The sequence below is a fragment of the Vulpes vulpes genome, chromosome 8 (genome assembly GCF_048418805.1).
Source record: "Vulpes vulpes isolate BD-2025 chromosome 8, VulVul3, whole genome shotgun sequence".
Classification (NCBI taxonomy): Eukaryota; Metazoa; Chordata; class Mammalia; order Carnivora; family Canidae; genus Vulpes; species Vulpes vulpes.
The window spans coordinates 13,096,280-13,119,672 of NC_132787.1; the positions used below are offsets into that span (position 1 = coordinate 13,096,280).

At 33.6% G+C, this 23,393-nt stretch overlaps 1 protein-coding gene across 1 annotated transcript in view; it reads right to left on the reverse strand.

Moving 5' to 3' along the window:
- Positions 1 to 22,958, reverse strand: part of LOC112921200 (mucin-19) — a 63,028-nt gene extending 40,070 nt beyond the window's left edge. The window contains exons 1-12 of the mRNA XM_072767890.1: positions 22,880 to 22,958; positions 20,638 to 20,670; positions 17,364 to 17,390; positions 6,574 to 6,624; positions 5,463 to 5,522; positions 4,573 to 4,801; positions 3,724 to 3,838; positions 3,214 to 3,274; positions 2,896 to 2,993; positions 1,502 to 1,712; positions 661 to 783; positions 60 to 183 (exon numbers count right to left, since the gene is read on the reverse strand). Of these exons, the coding sequence (XP_072623991.1) occupies positions 60 to 183; positions 661 to 783; positions 1,502 to 1,712; positions 2,896 to 2,993; positions 3,214 to 3,274; positions 3,724 to 3,838; positions 4,573 to 4,801; positions 5,463 to 5,522; positions 6,574 to 6,624; positions 17,364 to 17,390; positions 20,638 to 20,670; positions 22,880 to 22,931 (1,184 nt within the window). The 5' untranslated portion in view covers positions 22,932 to 22,958. The remainder of the gene's footprint in view (positions 1 to 59; positions 184 to 660; positions 784 to 1,501; positions 1,713 to 2,895; positions 2,994 to 3,213; positions 3,275 to 3,723; positions 3,839 to 4,572; positions 4,802 to 5,462; positions 5,523 to 6,573; positions 6,625 to 17,363; positions 17,391 to 20,637; positions 20,671 to 22,879) is intronic.
- Positions 22,959 to 23,393: the final 435 nt, after the last annotated feature.

Here is a 23,393-nt window from a genome sequence, read left to right on the forward strand (position 1 = left end):
ATCAAAATATTAGCATTATTTCACTATTAATGAAATGTGAACAAAAAGCATGCACATACCATTGAGAACCACAAGGACCTCCTCGAACTTCCCCTGACTGATAGATCTTTCCATGTAAATCGCAGGGACATTCAGCTTTTAATACACACCGCCCTTTCCCTCCAATATCATCCAATAGATAACCTAGAATAAATATATTATAATAATATATTTATTTTACTTATAATATAATTTATATTATAATAAATATATTATACAAGAACTATATAAACATCAATAAATTCTCAAGAAATGAACTATGGAATCACTCTTGAGCTAGTTTTTTCCAGCGTAAAAACACACTTAAAATGGTAAGCTCCATTCAGCAATCACCCCTAGTTTGAGAACTGGCAAGAATATAATTTTCTAGGCCATAGAGCATTCTTAGGAGCCCAATATAGGACTACCGGGTCATCTGTGAAGTACCAGAGCCCTCAGGTACTATAGACGTAGATATACACAATAACTTTATAAGCCTCTCCTACCTCTCTTCTGCAGTTTGCTAGAAGGATGGATTATGAGAGGTGATTTCATTAGAAATCTAGTAAGAAATAAGACCCACCATTCTTGAGTCACTGTTTTCAGTTGTTTTAGCATAAACATTCTCACAGGGTATCTTACCTTCTGGGCAGATGCAGCCATTCACGCATTCACTGTCTTGAAAAGGAGCCACATCAGAACAAGTTGCAGGATTTGAGGGACCACATTCTTTGTAGATGTGTTTTTCTGGGCACGTAGGTTTTCCTGAAGAAATACAGAAATATGTATACATGGGAACGAGAAGGAAATTAATGTGATAAATACATAATATTACAATGGAGGCATTTTCAATGGGATTCTTTGAGTCTAATTTTCAAGACAGGAGTCAGTCTTTAAAAATACTCACTACAATTAAATTATGCCAATTTCTCATGTATTATTTTATGATACAATATTTAATTTGGAGAAAAAAATAAAGACATAAGTGAGGAAGAAATGTATATTATATATGTCATAACATCTCATCTTACTTTGAAATGGATCCTCTGCTTGTATTTAACTTATAAGGATTGAGTAAAGCATAAGTTGAAAGTATTTTTACACTTGTGTGAAATTCACATTATATGTTGTACTAATTTTTTGAAAGAAAACCAGAGTAGTACTCAACATGCTTTTGATAACTTTTCCAGTTACTTATTTTCACTTTTTGCAGGATTTCTCATTTTTCCCAGTGCCTTTTACTAATTATAGGCTATAAAGTTCCTAATTGAAATCTTAAAGCAAAGAACTGTAACTATGGCAAGTCACTTCACCAAAACAGGACTGTTTCTTCATAAGTACCTGTGAGAGATAAGACTCCATTGTATCTAAGATCCCTTTCGGGCTTATAGTTATTTGAGAAGATTACTTTGAAATATAGCTCAACTTTAAAGTGCTACAAAAACTTTCTGGTTTGGAATCTGCAATCAAATTTAAAACCTACCGCAAGTCACATCCAAATCATCTCTCCAGGACTCATAGGTGCCAGGACCATCTGAGGTACACAGGCGGGACAATTCTGAATAAGTGTCACATGTAGCATTTTTGTCTCTATTTCGGCAGTAGTCATCAACACAGATCATTCTGTAGTAAGTGGAAAAAGCGGCGACCTTTCTACATTTTTCAAAGTAAGTTCCAATAATTTTGTCACAGTGCTGCCAAATAAAGCATGAAGTTTTATTAAAACTAAGAAAAATTGACAATCAAATGAACATTAGGAAAAGATCAATTCAGAAGTATTTGCATGATAACCTATAACTTTAGGGGCAGGGAGAGTTGCTGAATGCTGGTTGACATGGAGCATTTTTGAAATATGTTCATTGGCACAGTGAATCCTGAAAGCACCTTTGAAGGGTATTACGTAACAACTTCAGAAATGGCTGTACCTACATTCATCCAAAATTTCTCCAAAGATGACATGAAGTTTACAACTTAAGAAAAAGGAAGGGCAGGGGGATCCCTGGGTGGCACAGTGGTTTGGCGCCTGCCTTTGGCCCAGGGTGCGATCCTGGAGACCCAGGATCTAATCCCACATCAGGCTCCTGGTGCATGGAGCCTTCTTCTGCCTCTGTGTGTGTGTGTGTGTGTGTGTGTGTGTGTGTGTGTGTGTGAGACTATCATAAATAAATAGAAAATGGAAAGGCAGAGAAAAAAGAGATGTTGTCAGTGCCAGAGAGTGGGATGGTAAATGACTGAGACCACACAGACAGAAGGAAAACCAGTCCTTTATCTGCCAGTCTTACATTCAGTGAGCAAATGCAGCAGCAAGATAGAGTGGTAGGGTGCTTTCTTGGTGGGGGCATGTGAGTTGGTGCTGGAAACAATGTATTTGTTATGTTGGCTAAAGAGGAAAACACATACATTATTGAACTCATAGGAGTCAAAAATTTCAACATAACTACCACATAGTTGTTTCCAAAATCTATTTGTCACAGAGAAATATGAAACCACTGTCAAGCAAATGCACAATTTATACCAATGAAGCCCTAAGACAACTGATTACATTCTCCAAGTCAGATATAAGAGTAAGTGAAATAAAATCTTCAAAGATTGCTTTGAAGCAATCTCTGCTCAGCCAGGAGGCTGCTTCTCTCTCTCCCTCTGCCTGCCGCTCTGCCTACTTGTGTGCTCTTTGTCAAATATATAAATAAAATCTTAAAAAATAAATAAATAAACTAAAGCTGAGAAAAAGAAAGACTGCAGGGACATTGGAGAGAAAGCAGTTGCACAATTCTGAGAATAAGACACAGATGCTTAGAAGAGGATGTTGGCTATCTAAATTGAAATCAAGGGGAATAGTGCTGAAATTTGCTACTAGATGAATTATAAATCTCTTACCTGTACACCATCTTCACAAACTTCATAGTTTTTACTAACAGCTTTCGGACAATCACCAGGAATTTTACTATGGGCAATGTGTTCATTGATATTGTCTCCTTAAAAAGAAAATAATGTTTAGTTCAACATACTCACTATGTATATGCATGTTATTTTCAAGCTAAATATAGCTAAATTGACAACATAATTTTTTTATTTTAACAATTTCTTATTCCTTAGACAAATGCAAATTATTGTTAGATTTATTCAAATATGACCAATCACTTTATAATTCTTTTGGGAAGCAATTTTCTTAGACTTAACATACTGAAATCTTACCTGGAGTGCTATTGAAGTTGCCACAAAGACCACAAGTTGGATATTGCTTGTGAAGAGCAAGCTTTTAAGAAAAAAAATCACATGTACATGTTTATAAAATATTAAAAATACCTTAAGAGAAAAATCTATCCAAACCAGAAGATAGTGTCTGTTCATATTCAAGTCTACCTAAGCTGGTTACTTAGGCATGTAAGCAGAACCTCTCTTAAAGGACTTGGATCTAGAAGTTGGAAAGATCCTGACTCTTTTTCTTACTATGTGTCTTTGGGTAGATTATTTAGCTTATATTAGCCTGAATTTTCTTAGTTCCATCATCTGTAAAATAAGATTAATGATAGTATGTACTTCAAGGTATTTTGAGGTTTAAATAAGATAATGTTTAGTACAGTGCATAATACAGAGATTTTTCGACAAAACTTAGCTCTTATTTTCCTTATGATATAATGTCTTTATAACTGAAAGCAAAGAACAAAAAGCACAGGAATGTAAGAAAATCAGAGCCAGACTTACTGAGAGTTTATTTTTGTCCCACATCAAAGACAGGATTCCTCTCCGGCTTTTCAGGACATAATGTTCTCCATATTTTTTAATGTGTATCAGTTTATTGTCATATGGTATCTGTACACTGAAAAGTATAAAATTCAAATACATATTATGGTAAATATAGTATTATAACATGTTTTTTTAAAAAAATAATTCGTGTTCTGTAGTATCATAAATATAATACTGGCTAATAAATATTAAAGCTTTCTTTTTCCCCTCTCATTTCAGAAAGGGGACACAATAGTTTTGGTTTTCCAATTTTTGAAAGACTTTAAAGAACAATGAATAAATCCTTGGGGCTTTGGAGAAATAAAAAAGAAGAAACTGGTCCAGTAAGAAATAAATGTTCAAAAAATTTGAAATGTTCACAAGTAGATTATTATGCCTCAACTTCTTATCCCATAAAGTATTCAAATATGGCATCCCTTCCAAAAATGAATTGCTACTTCTAAAAACAATGGTCTAGGTTTCAATATAGGGAAAATTTCATATTCTTATTTAATGATAAACTTACAACTGAAAATTGAAATACTATATTAACAGATTTGTTGAGTATTCGTGTTGCCCAAATCTAGATATTCAAAATACTCAAAACTACTCTTTTTCTTCTTACCTTGTTATAAAAATGAATATAGTATCTTATAATCCCACATATAACAAAATCTTCTATCAGACTATGTCCAAGAAATTATTATAGTTACCGATATGAGCACCAAAATAAGAAAAGAGTACCATCTTTTCCCTATTCGACTTTTTTTCTTTTTGCTCTAGGTACTAAGTTCTTCTATAGCATTTATTCATAATTGTGACATTTACCTTTTTTCATTGACTACAATGTTATCACCAAAAATAGAGACTTCATTATTGTCAATTTTTACTGCTATTTTTTCAAAGTCACTGTTACTGTTTCGTTTGATTTCAATATTGAAATCTCCTCCAGATTCAACGCAATGATGGCAGAAAGTGTATGCACAGGAAGACTCAAAGGAAAAGATGCGGCCATTGAAAGCTTTATATGCTCCTTTGCCCCAAGTAGAAGCTTCACCTACAAAATATTTAGAGTAAAATATTCATAATTATTTAGAACCATTAACGTAACTTCTAGTTCTTATTTTTTGTGTTTATATACCAAGAGAAAATGTCACTGAAAGGTTCTTTTCTCACTGCCACCACCTTAAATCAATACTTTTCTTTCTCACATATAGCAAAAAAACACACACTAAAAATAGTACCTAAATGCTTGGGAATATTCTGGCTCAGGTGTCTATTCTGGATCAAACAAAATATCGTGTCTATTCTGGCTCAAGCAAAATATGAATAAATATCTTTTTCCTAAAGAAAAGGGAAATTGTCTCTAATGTGGGAAGGAATATATGGAGGGAGTTGTGGTCTGTTTGCTTACTTGCTCTGCATTTTGTAGAGATAATCTTTCTAGTGGGTTATCATTTATATCAAATAAGTGTTTAAAATAGTTTTTCTCTATGTACATGTATATGTATATATGTTCATGAGTAGGTGTCATGTGTATATGTGTGTGCATGTGTGTGTATGTGTGTCTTTGAGGACAAATAGTACAAATGTGATGCCATTCAAACATGTAATGAGTTTAAAACTAGTTCCAAATTTTGATTACTTTGTAACCCCATTAGGGACTGGCTGGCTTGAACATAAAAATATAGATAGAAATCAGAGTCATTTTTACTTACCAATAATTGGGCTTATTTTTGAGTATTTCGGAATTGCTTCCGGAATGTTGGATCCTTCTGCTATTTAACACAATGAATAGATTACTTAAATTTCAAGAGATACATTGATTTTAAATATACAGAACATTTGGACTTCTCCATGGGAACTTAGAAGCTAATTCTGAAGGCCATCAATGAGTTTCTTTATCTTAAATATGTAAATTTCATTTTGTGAGAGCTATGATTTACCAAAGTCATATACATGATTATCTCTGAAATCCATACTTTTTTCCTTGAACAATTAGCCATAGTATTTTCAGAAATCTTATGAGCTTATTCATTTTGGGTCATGTAGAATTACTAAGATACTCTGCATCCCCTACAGAACTGTATTTTGAAATTCAAAAATAGAACTTTACTAGCATACTTTTATTGGGAGCCACTAGCTAAACAGGTCCAAGGCAGATTTTATTAAATCAGTCTATTACATAATACTAATAATTCCATTACCTAAATATAAAGAGAATTCAATTCTCCTGATCAAAGAGGAAAATTCATATCCCTTGATACTTTCCCATGATTGTTATTTCTAACACACTGACCCTTTTATGTAACCAAATAAATTTATATGAAATCTTAGAGCAAGGTCTAAAATCCAGCAGAATAGAGGAGCAACAACAATTACAAAAATCAATATTTTGATAGAATTTTTCAATGTTTTACAATGCCATTTATTGTGTGTCTTGAGGCCACTTGTCTTTACTACAGGTTGTCTTTTCTCACATTGGGTGGAAGTAGATTGAACTCTTAATTTATTTATAAAGTCATTTTTTAAATAATATATCTAAAATGATGAAGGAGACGTTGCATTATGTTTTATTTAGGTTCCCTTATAGTATAATTTAATCTATCTTATTCATGAAGCTGTTTAAAATATACAGTTGGTTATCTAAACTTCAAAGAGAGCATTTAGAAGCTCAATTCAACATGGAAAAGACATAATAATAATAATATGTCCCAGTAAATCAATAATCCATAGAATATTTATACTTCAAAATTCCATATCTACACACACATACAAATGCATCATATATGTATATTTTTAAACACTGAAAGTCATAAATCAAACTACCTGGAGTACTGAGTGGTCCAGAGGCATTGTTGTCAGATGACCTTGTGGTACCTATTTTAAGACAAAATAGTTAAGCTGTTTCTTAAATGTGGACATCTTACTTGGTAAAATATGAAAAAAAAAGTTTTTAAAATCTGATGTAAAATCATGGATCCAAATTCAGCAATGCTAATGCTAGCAGATTTAGAATTATGTGAAGCTGTATATGAAAAAAAATATTATCAACCTAATAACCTGTGGGAGAAACAAAATGAAATGCCTCACCACCAAATGAACTGATACCAAATTAATTTATTTCAGATCAATTGCCTTAAAATGTATTCAGGAAGCAAGAAAGGTTTGTGTAAACAGGATTCAGGGTCTCCCATCTCAGTTTTAACCCCACTTACTTCCATTTTGAATTGCTTTACATTTGCAAAATCTAGGTACCATTTCAAGATGTTAACTGAACAAAGGATTCTGCACACACAAAAACTGGAAGTATGAAAGCCACTAATCTAGTTGAGCTGAGATGTTCATCACAACGTGTCTAATGTCAAGAGACAATAATGTCAACAGATTTAGAACTTGCCATTTCAAAGCCACTAGATGCACTGCAATTAGATATACTATCTGAAAGGACACTAATTAATAAAAATCTGTCTCAGTTAAAAAATTAAAGCAGTCAAAAGCTGGCATCCAAACAGCAGAAAAATCTCAAATCGGTAACTACTCCACAATAAAAAGATGAGAGGCAACTACTTCTTAATACATCTCTCAGGAACACATCCTAAATTTGAATATCTGAACTAATGGCAGCAGATCTGGGGTTTAGATATTCGGTCTCTTAAACTATTTATATTGACTGCGTTTAAACAAAATTGGTGGTATAAATGATTTCAAATTTCTCAATTCCATTTCAGTATTGACCTCAAACCTGAGATCCAAAGATTAAGAACTACCCAAAATGGAATTATTTCCGTATGACCAAATCTTTTTTTGAGCAGATTCATTGATAGTTAATCCTGACTGAGATCAACCATTACTACACTACCTTATATCTCTTGCTAATTAGACTTTTCCTTTTAAAAATGTATCAATCCTAAAGTTGAGTTCTAAATGTGAATTATGAATATTCTTCACATCACCCATGTCATTAGAAGTCTACTGCCACAGTTCTGTGGTCATCTAGTCTAGTGGCTCCCAAGGCTTTCCAATACTGCTAGCAAAATCAAAATAGTTTCCATACCTTGGTAAATATTATTTTAACAATATATACCACAAATTCCTATTCAATCTAATATTTCCATTAACTGGAAATATTAAATTTTATGAGATTTTCAAAAGGGATGGAAGTTGCTTACTCTTATCAGTAATAAACATGTAAAAATATGTAAACTACCAAGACCAGACTCAGAATACAAAGCTCAAACCCAACAGATTATCTGCTACTCTAACCACCTCTTCAACTTATGCAACTCCAAATCAATTTTGCACAACAAAAACTATTCCATATCAGTATAATCAGAGTTGTAAAATTCATTCCACATTCTATGCTAAAAATATTAAATGACTTTTCCCTGATCACATGTAAATAGTTTATCATTCCAGAATTTTAGTTTGCTTTTTATTTCATTATAAATGTTTGTGATTTTCATTGTTATTTTATAATGTATTTTAGAATCCTGACTTTCTAATCATCAGACACAAATCTCAATTCTCAAGTCTTGAGAGCCAGATCCAGTAATATCCTTTCCAGTATCACAGGTACCTGTACCACCAAGACCAGTTTCATCAGATTCGTTTGGTCCAGAAGCACCACCACCAAGTCCAACTGCACCCTTCCTTCCTTCACCACTTCCAGAACCAGAAGACCAAGCGTTTCCTCCTAATGGAAAATCAAAATGTGATTAAAAGAAATAAAGAAGGAAGAAATTAATTCGGAATTCTTGGGAATAGAGTCCAGGTTAGACACCTGAACCACTGACATCACAACTAGGACTCAAGTATCCAGCCCCCATGAATCCACAGCTACTCTCTCCATTCCCACCATTTTCACTGATTCCAAATCCCTGCTGATCAGATGACCCCCAATTTAATCCTGAATCTTCAGAGGTACCACCAGAATATCCATCCCCATTTCTTGCACTTGAGTCACCTGCTGAATACAAAATGATGGTCACAGGGGCACAGTTGGTTGTCTGCCTTCAGCTCAAGTCATGATCTCAGGGTCCTGAGATCAAGCTCCGCATTGGGCTCCCTGCTCAGCAGGCAGTGTGCTGTCCCTCTGCCCTTCCCCTGCTCATGTACTTACTCTCTCAAATAAATAAATAAAATCTTTTTAAAAATCAAAATAATGGTCACAAGAATTATGTTTAATGCATAGCATGATTCAGAATTTTTCTATGCACAGAAATCAACCATCAATACCTAGAGCACTAGAGCTAGAGCCTCCAGGACCACCTACTCTATTTCCATTAAAGTCTTTACTAATATAGCCATTAAATTTGAACCAGAATCTCCAACAACAAATTGAGTTTTGCCCTTCCTTTCTCCATTTTCAAAATTAGAAAACCAAGTCCTTCCTCTAATGGAAAATTTAAATGTTATTTTTTAAAATGATAAAAAATAAATAAAATAAAATAAAATAAAATAAAATAAAATAAAATAAAATAAAATAATAAAAATGATAAAAACTGAAATCCATTTCAATTTCACCAAGTGCAGGTTAGTAGAATGCCTGAATTATGGGCATTGGACCTGAGATTCATGGATCCAGGACAACATACATGGTGCTGCTCATTCTATCAATCCCCTGCCTCCAAATTCCTTTTTATCAAATGCCCAAACACAAAATCCTGAATGTTCAAAATTATCACCAGCATGTTCACTGCCACCTCTTGCACTCGTACATCTACCAGGATATTAAAAGTGTGTCAATAAGACATACTTAATAAATTTTATAATTGAGAAATGTTTAAGCAAAAAATTAACTATCAACATCCATACCACTAAAATTAGATTTTCTAGTACCTTTTATTACATTTTCACTAAGACCAATGTCATCAAATCGATTTGAACCAGAATCTCCAAGATCAACTTCACGTTTCCTTTCTCCATGTCTCAAATCAAATGATGAGGACTTTTCCACTAACAGAGAAATAAAAATGTTAATACAATAATAGATGAAAGGCTGAAATCAATTTAGATTTCACCTGAGCAGAGTCCAAGACGCTTAGACTACCTGAGCCACTGGCATCAGATTCCCTGCTGCTCTTATCACTCTGACCAAATCTACTGCTTTCAAATCCCTTTTGACCAAATCAAAATCATATTTCAAATTTTCTAATAGGTCATCCCTTTTGACCAATCTCAAAATCATATTTCAAATTTTCTAATAGGTCATCAACAAAATTATCCCCAATTTTTGCACTGATATTGCCTGCAGAATGTAAAATGATTGTCATCAGAACATATTCCAATACACCTTATGATTCAGATATTTTAGGCACAGAAATTAAACATCAACATCTAAATCACTGGAACTAAATTCACTAGTACATTTTATTCCATTACGACAATTGTCACTACAACAATTTGAACCAGAATCTCCAAAATCAAATTCAGTTCCAAACTTCTTTCTTCAAGTCCGAAATCAAAAGGCCCAGGCCTTTTCACTATTAGGAAATTCAAAATATTATCAAATAAAATAAAAATAACAAATATTTGAAATCCAATTTCTCAGGAACAGAGACAGTAGAATACCTGAGCTACCAGCATCAGATCCAAAGCCTTTGAATCCAGCCTCAGCAGATCTACTGCCATTCATTCTATTCCCTCCAATTTCATTGATTCCAAATCCCTGTTCATCAGAAACCCCTAAGTTGGTTTCTGATTTTCCAGAGCTGTCACCAACAAGTGTATTCTGATTTCTCAAACTGGTATCACCTGCAGAATATAAAATGATGTCACCAAGTGTACTGAAAATATTTCATGATTCAGAAATTTTTATGCATAAAAATGAGATATCAATACCTAGCTTTTTGGGAACGGGTCCTCCAGAACTACTCATTTGACTTCCTTCAATTTTTATTTTGCCATTACCACCACTGCCACCAAATGAACTTGAACCCGAAGCTCCAAAACCAAATGCAGCATTGCCCTTCCTTTTTCCAAGTTCCCAACCAAAAGACCCAGTTCCAACTGACAGAAAAATTAAAATGTTATTAAAAATCAATCTTAATAATTTTAGTATTAAATACTAAAGAAATGAATTTTTAATCAATTAGTTACTTTAATTAATTTCAAAGTTTGTAGAATGAGTCTTAGTTGAAGTACCTGAGCTACGAGCATTAAATCCGAAACCCACTGATTCACCACCGGCAGATCCTCTGCTGCTCATTGCACTCCAGTCAGCTCTACCAAAGCCCAATCCCTTTGGATCAGGTGCCCCCAAACCAAAACCCAAATTTCCAGAGACACTGCTACTAAATCCAGCCCTACTTCTTGGATTGGTATTATCTGCTAAAATTAAAAAAAAAAAAAGAAAAAGAAAAGAAAGGTTGTTACCAGATGATACCAGGTAATAATTAAACACAACTTATGACTCTTTGCTTTCTATGCACAAAATCTAAATATTAATAACTATATCACTGGAACTTGATTTTCCTATTTCATTTTCACCAAAGTCTTTGTATGCAAGACCACTGATACCCATTCCACCTGAGCCAAAATTACCAAGACTAAATTCAAAATCGCTCTTCTTTCTACCACCAAGTCCAAAATCAGTAAATGTAAAATTCAACTGTTATCAAGACCAAAAAAAACAAGGGATATAAATTATTTATTTTTCTTAATAGAGTCTGGATCAGAATTCCTGGGTCACTAATATAAGAACCAAAGCTCATGGATTTACCGACAAATTCCTTTCTGTTTTTCCTCTTGCCACCAATTTTCACCTTTTTTTAAAACTGGTCTTTTTTTTTTTTAATTTTTTAATTTATTTACGATAGTCACACACACAGAGAGAGAGAGAGAGGCAGAGACACAGGCAGAGGGAGAAGCAGGCTCCATGCACCGGGAGCCCGACATGGGATTCGATCCCAGGTCTCCAGGATTGCGCCCTGAGCCAAAGGCAGGCGCTAAACCGCTGCGCCACTCAGGGATCCCCAATTTTCACCTTTTTTAAGATAACTTGCTCTGACACAAAAATAGCAAGATTTACTGTACTTTACTGACTAACTTCTTTCACTGACTTTAATTTCTAAATAGAAAATACTATTTATCCACACTTTTGTAAGTTATTTTTTCTGGAATTCTTTTTCAAGAAAACTAGTTGAAATATAAGTAACAAAATTTTAAAAACTAGCACCACAAAAGTACAGAAACATGAGAATCAATTTTTTCTGTTCCTTGTGACAAAACTTGGGAATAAGAGAGTTTAAGTAGCTTTCCCAAAGTCCATGGAAGGTTAGCAGGAAAGACTGGAGATAGAAACTGGGTGTCTTCCTTCATTCAAATTCCTTCACAAAAGAATGAAATCTAATTGCCTCTTCACTAGAATGTTCAACTTGCTGATTTCTGTTGAATATAACACAGATCTTTTAAGAATCAAATATTATTTAAAAATCATTTCCACAAGTTCATCTAACTCTAAATCTGTATTGGTCAAAGCAATGCCATCTTCCCTGCTTTGCTAAATGGTTGATTTTTTTCTGTCAAAAGCAGAAACTAAGGAACAACTTAGAATACCTGTTTCACTGGGAGGAGAATCAGAGCCAGCTAATCTACTTACTGCATTCACATTAAATCCATTTTGACCAGATGGACCCCTACCAATGTCATTTTGATTTGAAGCAGTGCCACCAAATTCAATACTACAAGATATACTTTTGGCAAAACCACTTGCTAAGTTGGTTTTCTCTGCCATACAAAAATATAATCATCAGGAAAAAAGGTGCATTCATTCATAATGTACAAGATATTATTCAATAAACATTGCTTAAACTGGGCCTACATTATCATTTCAAAACATCGCTCTCCTCCCCTCTATATATCTTTCCATATATAATTCCATACAGTGTAATCAGGGGGTGTGCATGGCAACCAATTTACCATGAGGTTTGAGAATTCCATGAGAAAACTAAAGCATTGGGGCCATTTAAGGTAAATTTCACTACGTTCTTTAGAACATGAACAAACAACACCTCAGTATTATAAACAAGAGCAAATGTATCTGTACTAACTTGTTAGTCATACTGAGTTTCTCAGTCCCAAAATCGATGACTGGACAGACAGAACATTTGTGTCCTTCCTGAAGATAGTTCAACTCTACCCCTAAATCCCAAAATGTTTCTCTCTTTTCAGTTATCATCCTTTGGACTCAAATATTAAATTTCAATATAAAATATTGAAGTTATTTTCCTTACTGGATCTCCTTCTTGTCTATTTTGGCACAGGTATGAACTATAGACATTGTGGGGACCACACAAGTAAAGTAAAAGTAGGCCACTTGGGAGAAGAACTGGGGAGAACATGCCTCATCTAAAGAAAATTGATTTTTTTTTTCAAATAAAATCAAACATCAGTCTACAAACTGTTTAGGAACTGTGTTTTATAATATTATTCATAAAGCTGAGCATGCAGTTTAAAGACAGAATCTCAGTATGTAAAATAAGTTGTGGTTGGAAACAAAATGTGAGCCAAATTTGAATCAAATTTGGGGAAAGGAAGTATTTTAATTAAATACCATAAAAATTATTGATCACTATAATATTAGCACCAAAAGAAAGATAGCATAAGAATGCTAAAACTATCAGGAAAAATAATGTAACTTAATATAAACATCTTTGCCAAAATTCTCTAAAGACAAGAATTCATCAGTCTCATTGGCCCTGGAATTACTGACTCTATTCCCCACTATTACTATTAAGGCCATGTGCTGCAAATAATGCCAGGATTATCAGGTTATCCCAAATGAAACGAAGTACTTGTTTCCTAGGTAAGCATTTTTCTCTAACAGTACCTGCTGGAGTGTCTTTTAACACTAAACTATCAGTATCTCGATGTTTCCTCGACCCATCTTCAGCACCTCCAGGAGCATTAAATCCAATGTTAAGGAGTGAACCAACCAGAGATTTCTTTCTTCTGTTTGGGTCACCAAAGTTCAGACTACTGAACAAAAAGCCACCTAATGTGAATAACAGAAGATCATAATTGAAAATAGTATTGTTGGCACAAAATGGTGATTTGACTGTGACACTTAGAAAGCTGCATGTTATTTCCCTGTTATTCTGGAAGTCCTTGGAATGACATTCATTGCTTATTGCCTTACTTGCCATATCCATACCTTTTTGTCATATTCTAAGACTTCAAGAAAGAGAGATGAATAGAGCTATGAAGCTTTCACCACCCTGCACTAGAAATGCTTCTTATAAAGAGGGCAGAAACCTCCCCAGCTGTTTCCTTTTCATTGTTAAGCCCTGAGTTCCAGTGTCCAACCTCCCCCCCCCATCAAAATATTCTGCTGTGTTGAATACACACCATCCTTGGCTTATCCTTTATTTATAGCTGATAAAATTAAAATAACATACCTAATTGTCTTTTCTGTTTTCCCGTAAAGAAAAAACAATGAGAATATTTACTCATAAATTGCAGCATTTACTTCCTTCAAATCTTAGCTTAAATATCATCTCAATGAGACACACTCTAGAAATTTAAAATTGCCATCCCCATTCTAACACTCCCAATTATCATTATATTTATTCCAGAGATTTTATCATCATGTAATATACCATGTTTACTACTTAATGCTTTATTGTTTACTGTCTATCTGCTTCTTCTAGATTTTAAGCTCCATAAACTCAAGGTTTTTTATCTGTTCTATTTACTGAGGTACCACAGGTGTCTAGATATTAGATTTTAATATCTAAATATCTTAGTTTTATGTCAAAGTAGGGAGAAATAATACAGTATTAAGTAGTGGGAAATCAATAGATATTTGAGTCAAACTTATCTGGACTCCCAGACCTACCATCAGAATTGCCTTTAATAATTCCTCTCTAGACTCAAGCAAGGGGGGAGGGGTTCCAACACAGAACCACTCAAGTCCTACTTTGGCCTTCTTCATGCCATGGCTCTCCTCAGAGGGCAAAGAATAAAGAGCAGTCAAGATACACTAACTCAAAGGCTGTGCCATCTTCCCTGCCCCACTGTAGACCATACTAAGTCCTCAAAGCCCCATAGTCCCAAATCTGCTCTCAGGATATCCATAAGCATGCTTCCAAGATCATTTTCCCAAGGTTAAACCATATTGCAGCAATGAGAACCCCTAGACCTGGGGGTATGAACAGGAGGTGCTTCTCTGCAGGAGAAATAGATGATGCTGAGACAGTCAGGCAAGGGTATTTCTGTATAGCTAGGGATGGAAAGAACAGGGGGACAGGGACATTGTCAAGGGCAGCTCCCACCCTGTTCTCCCATTAAATTCCAGTGATCTAAAAATTCTGCATTAGAATCAGGCCTTCTCAGTGGTCACAAATATGCTTTTGTCAACTTGGGAGGAAAAATTATTTTAAATTTTGTTCCTTTATTTATACATGAGCTATTCTTGCTCCCAGCTATGCCCTTAGATATATTTAGTACTTCTGAAACAAAGTTTCTTTATCTATTAAATGGAGACTACATCAGTAAATGATAAAAAAAAAACCACTATCCACCTTAATATGTGGTTATTAATTAAATGAAAGTATCAAATAAGATGAAATCACCTAGCATAGTATCTGGCACATACTAAGTATTCAGTAAGGAAGAACAGTATCTTTGAAGATATTTTATTTTCCTCACCCAACTTTTCACATGAAAATCATGCAGAATCTTTTTATTTCATCATTTAATTCACAAGTATTCATTATACTTATACCTCTCCTGAGTTCAACCCCATGGATAAATCATTAGATCTCTCATTTTGTTAAACCAATGTTTCCTCTGAATTTATTCATTCTATTGTCAAAATGAATAGCCTGGTATCTTAGCCAATGTGCCATGTTTGTTTCTACTAACTAATTTGTCCCTTTTCTTTCATATGTAAAACTTACTCAGAAATATATTGCCATTAGAGTCACTAGCAGTAATGGCTAGTATGTGTGTTTTATGTACCACATCTTAGATGTGTAATTGTATCTTACATGCCTTATCTCTTCAATCCTCACAATCCCCCCAAAAGTTGGTACTATTATTATTCCTCACTTATAGATAAGGAAACAGATATTTAAAAGAAGTTGAATAATTGTCTAAGGTCACATGGTAAAAGTTGCCACGAAATCCTTTTTTCTTATGCAAAATGCATACTACCTTCACCTCATTTAAAGATAAATTGCTTATACAATGCTAAAGATGGAGTGTTTACTTCATACCGCAGACTTCCTACCACAGAATGAAACAGAAAACAGAAATAGACATAACTCTGCTCCTCCACCTTCACTCTATAGAGAAAAACTGCTGGATGAGAGAGATGAATATGGATAAGCTACCTAGAAAGGAAGATTTTAAAGGTAATGGCAACAAACAAGTTACATTGTCTGAAATGAGTAAAATTGAAAAATATCAAAAAACATATCAAAAAACAAGTCCTCTGGTGGCGTATGGATCCTTTTCTAAATATGTGAATCTTTGTCTCATTAAGGAATAAGGATTATGAGGGATACCACTGCCCTGGATTTTGGCCAGTTTTATGTTGGCTGGTTAAGCAGTTTGGTTGAAGCTTCCTTGCTTGGCATTTTTATTCATCCAATGCAGCTCTAGCCTTAGAGATCCTCAAGCCCCTCTTAAGTAATACCCATACCTGGAATGTTCCCTGAGAGACATAGGAAAAAAACTCAATTACTCATAATTTCAGAAGACTTTCAGAGAACTATAGAATTTTAAATGTTCCCTTGCCTCACACAAACTTCTCAAATGAGGTCCTTTAGTTGAACACTCAAGACTCATATGACCTAATTATTCAATTAACAGTCAGATTTTGTTCTCTTAGAAGGAAAGAAGCTCTTGCTCTATCATTATAGTAAAACCTAATGAGTCCTGTCCATAATGAAAATTTTGCCATCTTCATGAAACAACTGATCTGTTGCTTATTCTCAGTCTATATTTACCTCAAAGAACACATTTTCCAATTATATTTTACTGTCTTTAGGTTGTAGAAAGACACAGATATCTAAAATAACACATAAAAAACATACAAAAGCAATCTTGGGCTATTTTGATTGCTATATGCATTAGGCCAGAATAAAATTGAATCTATATTGATATTAGCAAAATTTCTCAGATTTAAGAAAAATTCCATAAAAGCAGTCTTGAGTTGCTGTGGCTTATTTTTTTCATCTTGGTGGATAGGGAAACAAATAATGGTTAATATTCAGTGTTATTCAATTTTTTGAGGGAATCTGTAATAAAACTAACAGGACCCGGATCAATTTTAATTAAAACAGATCACTAAGAAATTAATCCTATAATACAAAATACTTATTTAAGGAAAGTGAATCCTTAAATTATATCCACATTTCTTTTACAAGTTTAAAAATTTTAGAAAAGCAAGTAACCACAGAATTTTCTATTTCAAATATTACCACCTTTAAAATGCTGATTAAATTTTTAAATATCTGGCCCAGAATATTCAAAAACACATTATAGTATATTTGCTTATAATAAGGAATATTTCATTTTAAATGTTTTAATGTTATTTTCAGGAGAGATATGCCTTCTCTCCAAATAAAAGCACTGTCACTTTATTGTTGTTTAATAGAAAAGTAATTTACCTGATGTTCTTTCAGCTATTTTTCCACCTGAGGAAAAAAATGGGAGAATTGCTGTCATTAGTAGCTTATCAAACAGATTTGCCAACAAAAAGTGAATTTTGATTACAGCCATTTCTTGTCCTTGGAAAATATTCCCACAGAGATATTCTCATTGAATTCAATACTGAGGCATGAATATGGTAATTATTCATTGACCATGGTATATTTATACCTCTCCATGGTATATTTATACCCTCATAAAAGAAAAAGACTTCATTGGTCCTCCAGACAGTTTAAAGTAACCCTAGATGCAGGAATTAGAACATAGCAAATAATAATAATAATAATAATAATAATAATAATAATAATTCTTGGATAACTGAAAAGGTACAAAGCATTGATTACTATTCTGTTAGTGAAATGCAGAAATTTTAGGTAAAAGATTTTTTCAAAAATATTGGATGAAACTACTTAATTTGAATAAAATGGCTGCAATTTCTATTGTGCTGCTGGATACAAAATTAAAGTACATGCTTACGTACAAGTAATTTAAGTATTATTATTGTTTACCCAGGTGAATTTTCTTCATATTTAAGTAAATAGTATGTAAATTTGCAAGCTTGTCAAAATTATACCTTTTACCTTTAAATGGTAAAAATATACTTAATAAGTAGAGCTGAATCAACGTGCTAAGAGTAAGTACTTTATAACAAATGACAATTTACATATAAGCACATATATTAAATTATATTTACAGATATAAACATTTTTATCAAGTATATAAAAGCATTGGTTTCCCAGAGAATTTTCTCAAGAATTATGTAAAATGAAACATTTAACAATTGCAATCGAATTTTGCAGAAAACTACATGTTGAAGGACACCTGGGTGGCTCAGTGGTTGAGCCTCTGCCTTCAGCTCAGGTTATGATCCCGGGGTCCTGGAATCGAGTCCCACATCAGGGTCCCCACAGGGAGCCTGCTTCTCCCTCTGCCTATGTCTCTACCTCTCTCTTTGTGTATCTCTCATAAATAAATAAATAAAATCTTTAAAAAGAAAATCTACATGTTGATTACATATTCAAGAAAACTCAAAAAAAAAAACATTTGGGTAACATTTCTGTTTGGTACTTAATGGATCATAGATTGTGGTTTTTTTTTTTAATGCTTCTCCATGCTCTATAATCTTCACAAATTTCCTAAACCCAACCCAAAAGTCAAAGCATATGGTCTGATACTAAGATAAACTTTCAGAAATTAGAGTGTCTTAAAAAATCCAGGACTTTGATGCCAAACCTATTCCAGAAACATAGGCATATATTAAGTAAAACAAGAAACAGAGCCAGTTGAAAGACAGTTTCCCATGTGTTCCAATAAACATATGAAAACCAAGTTGTATGTAATTACACATTCAAATACACATAACATATTTAGCCAGAGTCTAAGAAGGAATGGTTTGGAGACAATATAAATGCTTCTAAGGAAAAGTACACAGTAACATTCTCCATATAGGTTAAAAACCTGAAAAATTCTAATTATCTAAAATGTAGTTTGCAGTCAAAAGTTATTCTCAAATTGTCTTACAACAGAGATGTTACAAAACCCACCCAAGAACTTTACCCAACAGAAAAAAAGTCTCTGAGGCTCCACTTAGGACACACAGTCTTATAACAGATACAAGACCAAAAGCAGTAAGTAAAAATTGGTAACTGGGTTACAGTTACCAGATGTAATCCTACCAGGATATACAGTTAAATGTTTAGTAGAAACAGAGGAGACAGAGAGGAAAATCAAAAGCAGAAACATAGAAACCATACTCTTTTGAGTAAGGTTCAACTCTCTTACACACAGCATTAGATCCCAAGGCATGGCATGGCATGAAATATAATATGATAATTGACATTCAGTTTTGTGTCCCCAGAAAAGATTAGACTATGTTCAGAAGTCCCTTGTCTCTCAGGTAAAAAGAATATCAGGCGCCTGGGTGGCTAAGCTGCTAAATGTCTGCCTTAAGCTCAGGTCATGGTCCTGGGATCGAGTCTCACGCCAGGCTCCTGCTCCACAAGGAGCCTGTTTCTCAATCTCTCTCTCTCTCTCTCTCTCTCTCTCTCTCTCTCTCTCTCTCTCATGAATAAATAAATAAGAATCTTTAAAAACATAAAGAATATATGTAGTTCATAAATTTTACTTTGCAAAGGATTTGGGTTATTTTCATATAGAAAAATGTTATATGCAGAACAAAACAAGTCTATAATCCCAAATTATATTGTTAATTCAAAACTAGTATGATTTGAGTGTCTGTTCCATAGCAGCCACTGTTCTCAGGATTAAGAATACACAACAGACAGGATAGATCAAAATCCTATCCTTGAGGAGTTTACAGTCATATGGGATAGATGAGCAAGGAGTCATAGTAATTTATTCCCAAATCAATTGTGTACAAAATGTATCAATTTTCTGTATTCCATGTTGGCAATAATGTAAATTGGTTCGCCTATCATAGAAAATAGTATGGAGGTTTTTCAAAAAATAAAAATAGAGTTACCATATGACCCACACATTCTACCTCTGGGTATATATCCAAAAGGATGTAAAATCACTATCTCAAAGAGATTATCTGTTCCATGTTTGTTCCAGCATTATGCACAATAGCCAAGACATGGCAACAACCTTAGTGTCTGTCAACACATGAATGGCTAAAGAAAGTGTGGTAATAGACACATGGAATACTATGCAACCATAATAAAAGAAAATTCTGCCATTTGGGACAACGTGTATGGACCTTGAAGACATTATGCTAAGGGAAATAAGTCACACAGAGAAAGACAAATATTATTAAATCTCATTTGTATGTAGAATTTTAAAACTTCAAACTCATGGAAACAAACTAAAATGGTGTTTGCCAGGGGTTGGTGGTTGGAGTAAATGGGGAGAGGTTGATCAAAGTTGATTCTAAGATGAATGAGTTCTGGGGATCTAGTGTATAGCACTGTGACTATAGGTAATAATACTGTATCATATACTTGACAGTTACTAAGAGAATAGATGTAAAAATTCTCACCACACGCTCACACAAAGGTGATTATGTGTGATGATAGAAGCGTTGAACAACCATATTGGTCAGTGTTTCACAACATATACATGTATCAAATCATGTTGTATGTCTTAAACTTATATAATGTTATATGTCAATTATATCTCAAAGCTGGAAAAAAAAATCCCTGTGTTCCAAAAGAAGTAGGCTCAGAATGCACCTCGATATCTCAAAGTAAAGATTAATTTCTGAAAGATACAAACCTGACTTTTTTTTGTATAATAGGGCTTCCCCATCTATAAAAAAGGAAAAAAGTAACAATAATTAAGTCATTTTATATTTCTCTATAGCATGTTTTTTTAAACAATGAAAATAACATTCTTCTTGTTCCCATTCTTTTAAATTCAATCCAAGGAATCAACTTTTTATATCTAAAAATTATTATTTTAAATACTAATTCATTAATTTGAGAGTTTTTTTATATAGATCTATGTAATGTATTTACCTATCAACAAACTCAGAATCAAAGTTTTCAATGTCAACTCATTATTGAATAAAATATATGGCTAAATAAATTAAATCCACAAATTTATATTAGCCAGTACTTTATATCTTTTTCATACTACTGAAACTTTTTACAGCTGTCAATCTGAAGTATATTTTCTGATTTAAATTTCACCTGGTTTTATTTTCCCCTAAACATTTCTGGTTAGTGTGTTCATAAGCAGTAAATTACACAAAAGACAAAACAAACAAACAAAGATAATCAATTGTATAGATTATACTCTACTACTGAGAAGATAGAATAATGTGGGAAAAAATAATACTTGATTATATGTACCTATTTCACACCAGATCTGTATCTCATATTACTGAAGTTTTTCCCCACTTAGCCAGGGTTTTGTTTTTTCCTTTTCTTTTCTTTCTTTCTTCTTCTTCTTCTTTTTTTTTTTTTTTTTTTGGTACAGTTATGATTGCTAAACAGTATAATTTTTTCTTCTTATTGATTACCTGAAGACGCCCTAAATTTCTGCCTTTACCAACTTGCAGTCCCCAAAGCTTTACCATTCTATAACCTACAGAAGATGAAGAGAATCTGTATTTGGAACTTAAGAGCTCATTGACTAAGGCATCTGGAATTTCTGCAGAGCATTTTTCCAGGTAGGTTTCTTATTTTTCAATATGGTCTTAGTAATACATATAAACACTGCATTTTGTCAAAAGAATCACCAATCTGTGGAAATGCTATTGAAATATTCATAATCATTTTTAGAGTAATCAGGGATATTTAAGAATTTACTTTAGAAATACACTCCAATTCTCTGGTGAACTTAATATACTTTACTCAATACTTTTAAAACATTTTGTTGGGATATGATCTCACTTAATAAATGTTTTGAAAATACTGTGTTTTGTGCACTGTTATTTAAAAAATAAATACATTTATGCAAAGTAGAAGCAAAGAATATAACACAGTGCTATTTAAAATTATGAAGGTCACCATCACTTGAAGTAATCATTTTCTAATGGTCTATCAGATGATTTCCCAGGTAGTTGAATTAAGGATTAAGGATAGAAACATTTTCTCTTATAACGAATAATCATAGTCCTTCACATTCTGCCTTCTCATAGAAAAGCAAAATGCACTTTACTTCCCAAGTTAGAAAATAGATTTTAAATTTAGATATAGAAGGAATATTCTCCCTTTTGCTGACCTTTCTCCTTATGCTTAGATGTTACTGCTTTTCTGCCCTTTTCAGAAATAGAACTAAAGAGAAAGTGATACATTTGTTTCTTTAGATTTTTTTCCCATTTTGCTCAATTTTTAATTAACAAAATTAATGAGGGACGCCTGGGTGGCTAGCAGGTTGAGGTCTGCCTTTGGCTCAGGGCATGATCCAGGAGTTCCGGGATGGAGTCCCACATCAGGCTCCCTGCATGGAGCCTGCTTCTCTCCCTGCCTGTGTCTCTGCCTATCTGTGTCTCTCATGAATAAATAAATAAAATATTTTAAAAAATTAATGATGTCTTAGTTTTCAATTAATTTTAGAAATTAACTGACTTCATGAAATATCCAAAAAAGTTGTTAGTTTAAGAAATGTTTTCCCTACAAAAAAAGTTTTGTGATAAGCCAGGCTTTTAATTGGTGATACTTTTAGGATTTGTGAAAATAGCAATTTACCAGTGTGGGTCTTTGGTGTAAATGCAGTTTTAAGTTCAAGATTGAGTTATTAAAAGATAAACCGTGATAAAAATAGATAACTAAACACTATATGCATCTTGAGTAATCTGTTCACTAATATTTCCTTAAGAAGGCTTATTAAAGCTGAACAGGATGAAAATCTAGTTTTCTTAGTATCCTAGTATCCTTACTTTTTATCCTACTGAGATACAGGGAAGTTTTCTGATGGAGAAACATGTTTGAGGTAGAGAACACTAAACATTTAAACAAACATAGACACATGTCTATCAAATTTGAAATGATTCTTTAAATTAGTACCTTACCTTTGCAGAAGACACATAAGCTCACAACCAAATACAAAAAAATCAGCTTCATGGTGGTAATTTGGGACCTAGAAATGGGGACCAGTCATCCTGGAGGACTAGATCCATAAGGGACCCTCTCACTGGAGTTTTTATACCCACTCTAACCACTGTATCTCACCATGGGCTAGGTGTGTTGATGAAAGAGCAAAGATAAATATCACAGCATGCCAAAGATGAAATCCGTTTCAAGTCAGTTTAGTGTCTTATTTGTGCCGTCTTCTATCTTGGATCAAGTCCAGCTCATACCAAACCCAGAGCACGCCTTCTTGCCACCCTGTGCAAACAGCAAAGGCAGGAACTAAAAGCCCCAAGATTAAAAACCAAATATGCCAATAATATACATTTGTCTGTATCCCATTAATCATTGCAAAAGTCTTCATACCTTAAGAAACTCAAATAGTGTGATTAAATATTGTAATATTGTCTCTCCCTTAACAACAAAACGTACTTTAAACATTAACCTACCTCGAAA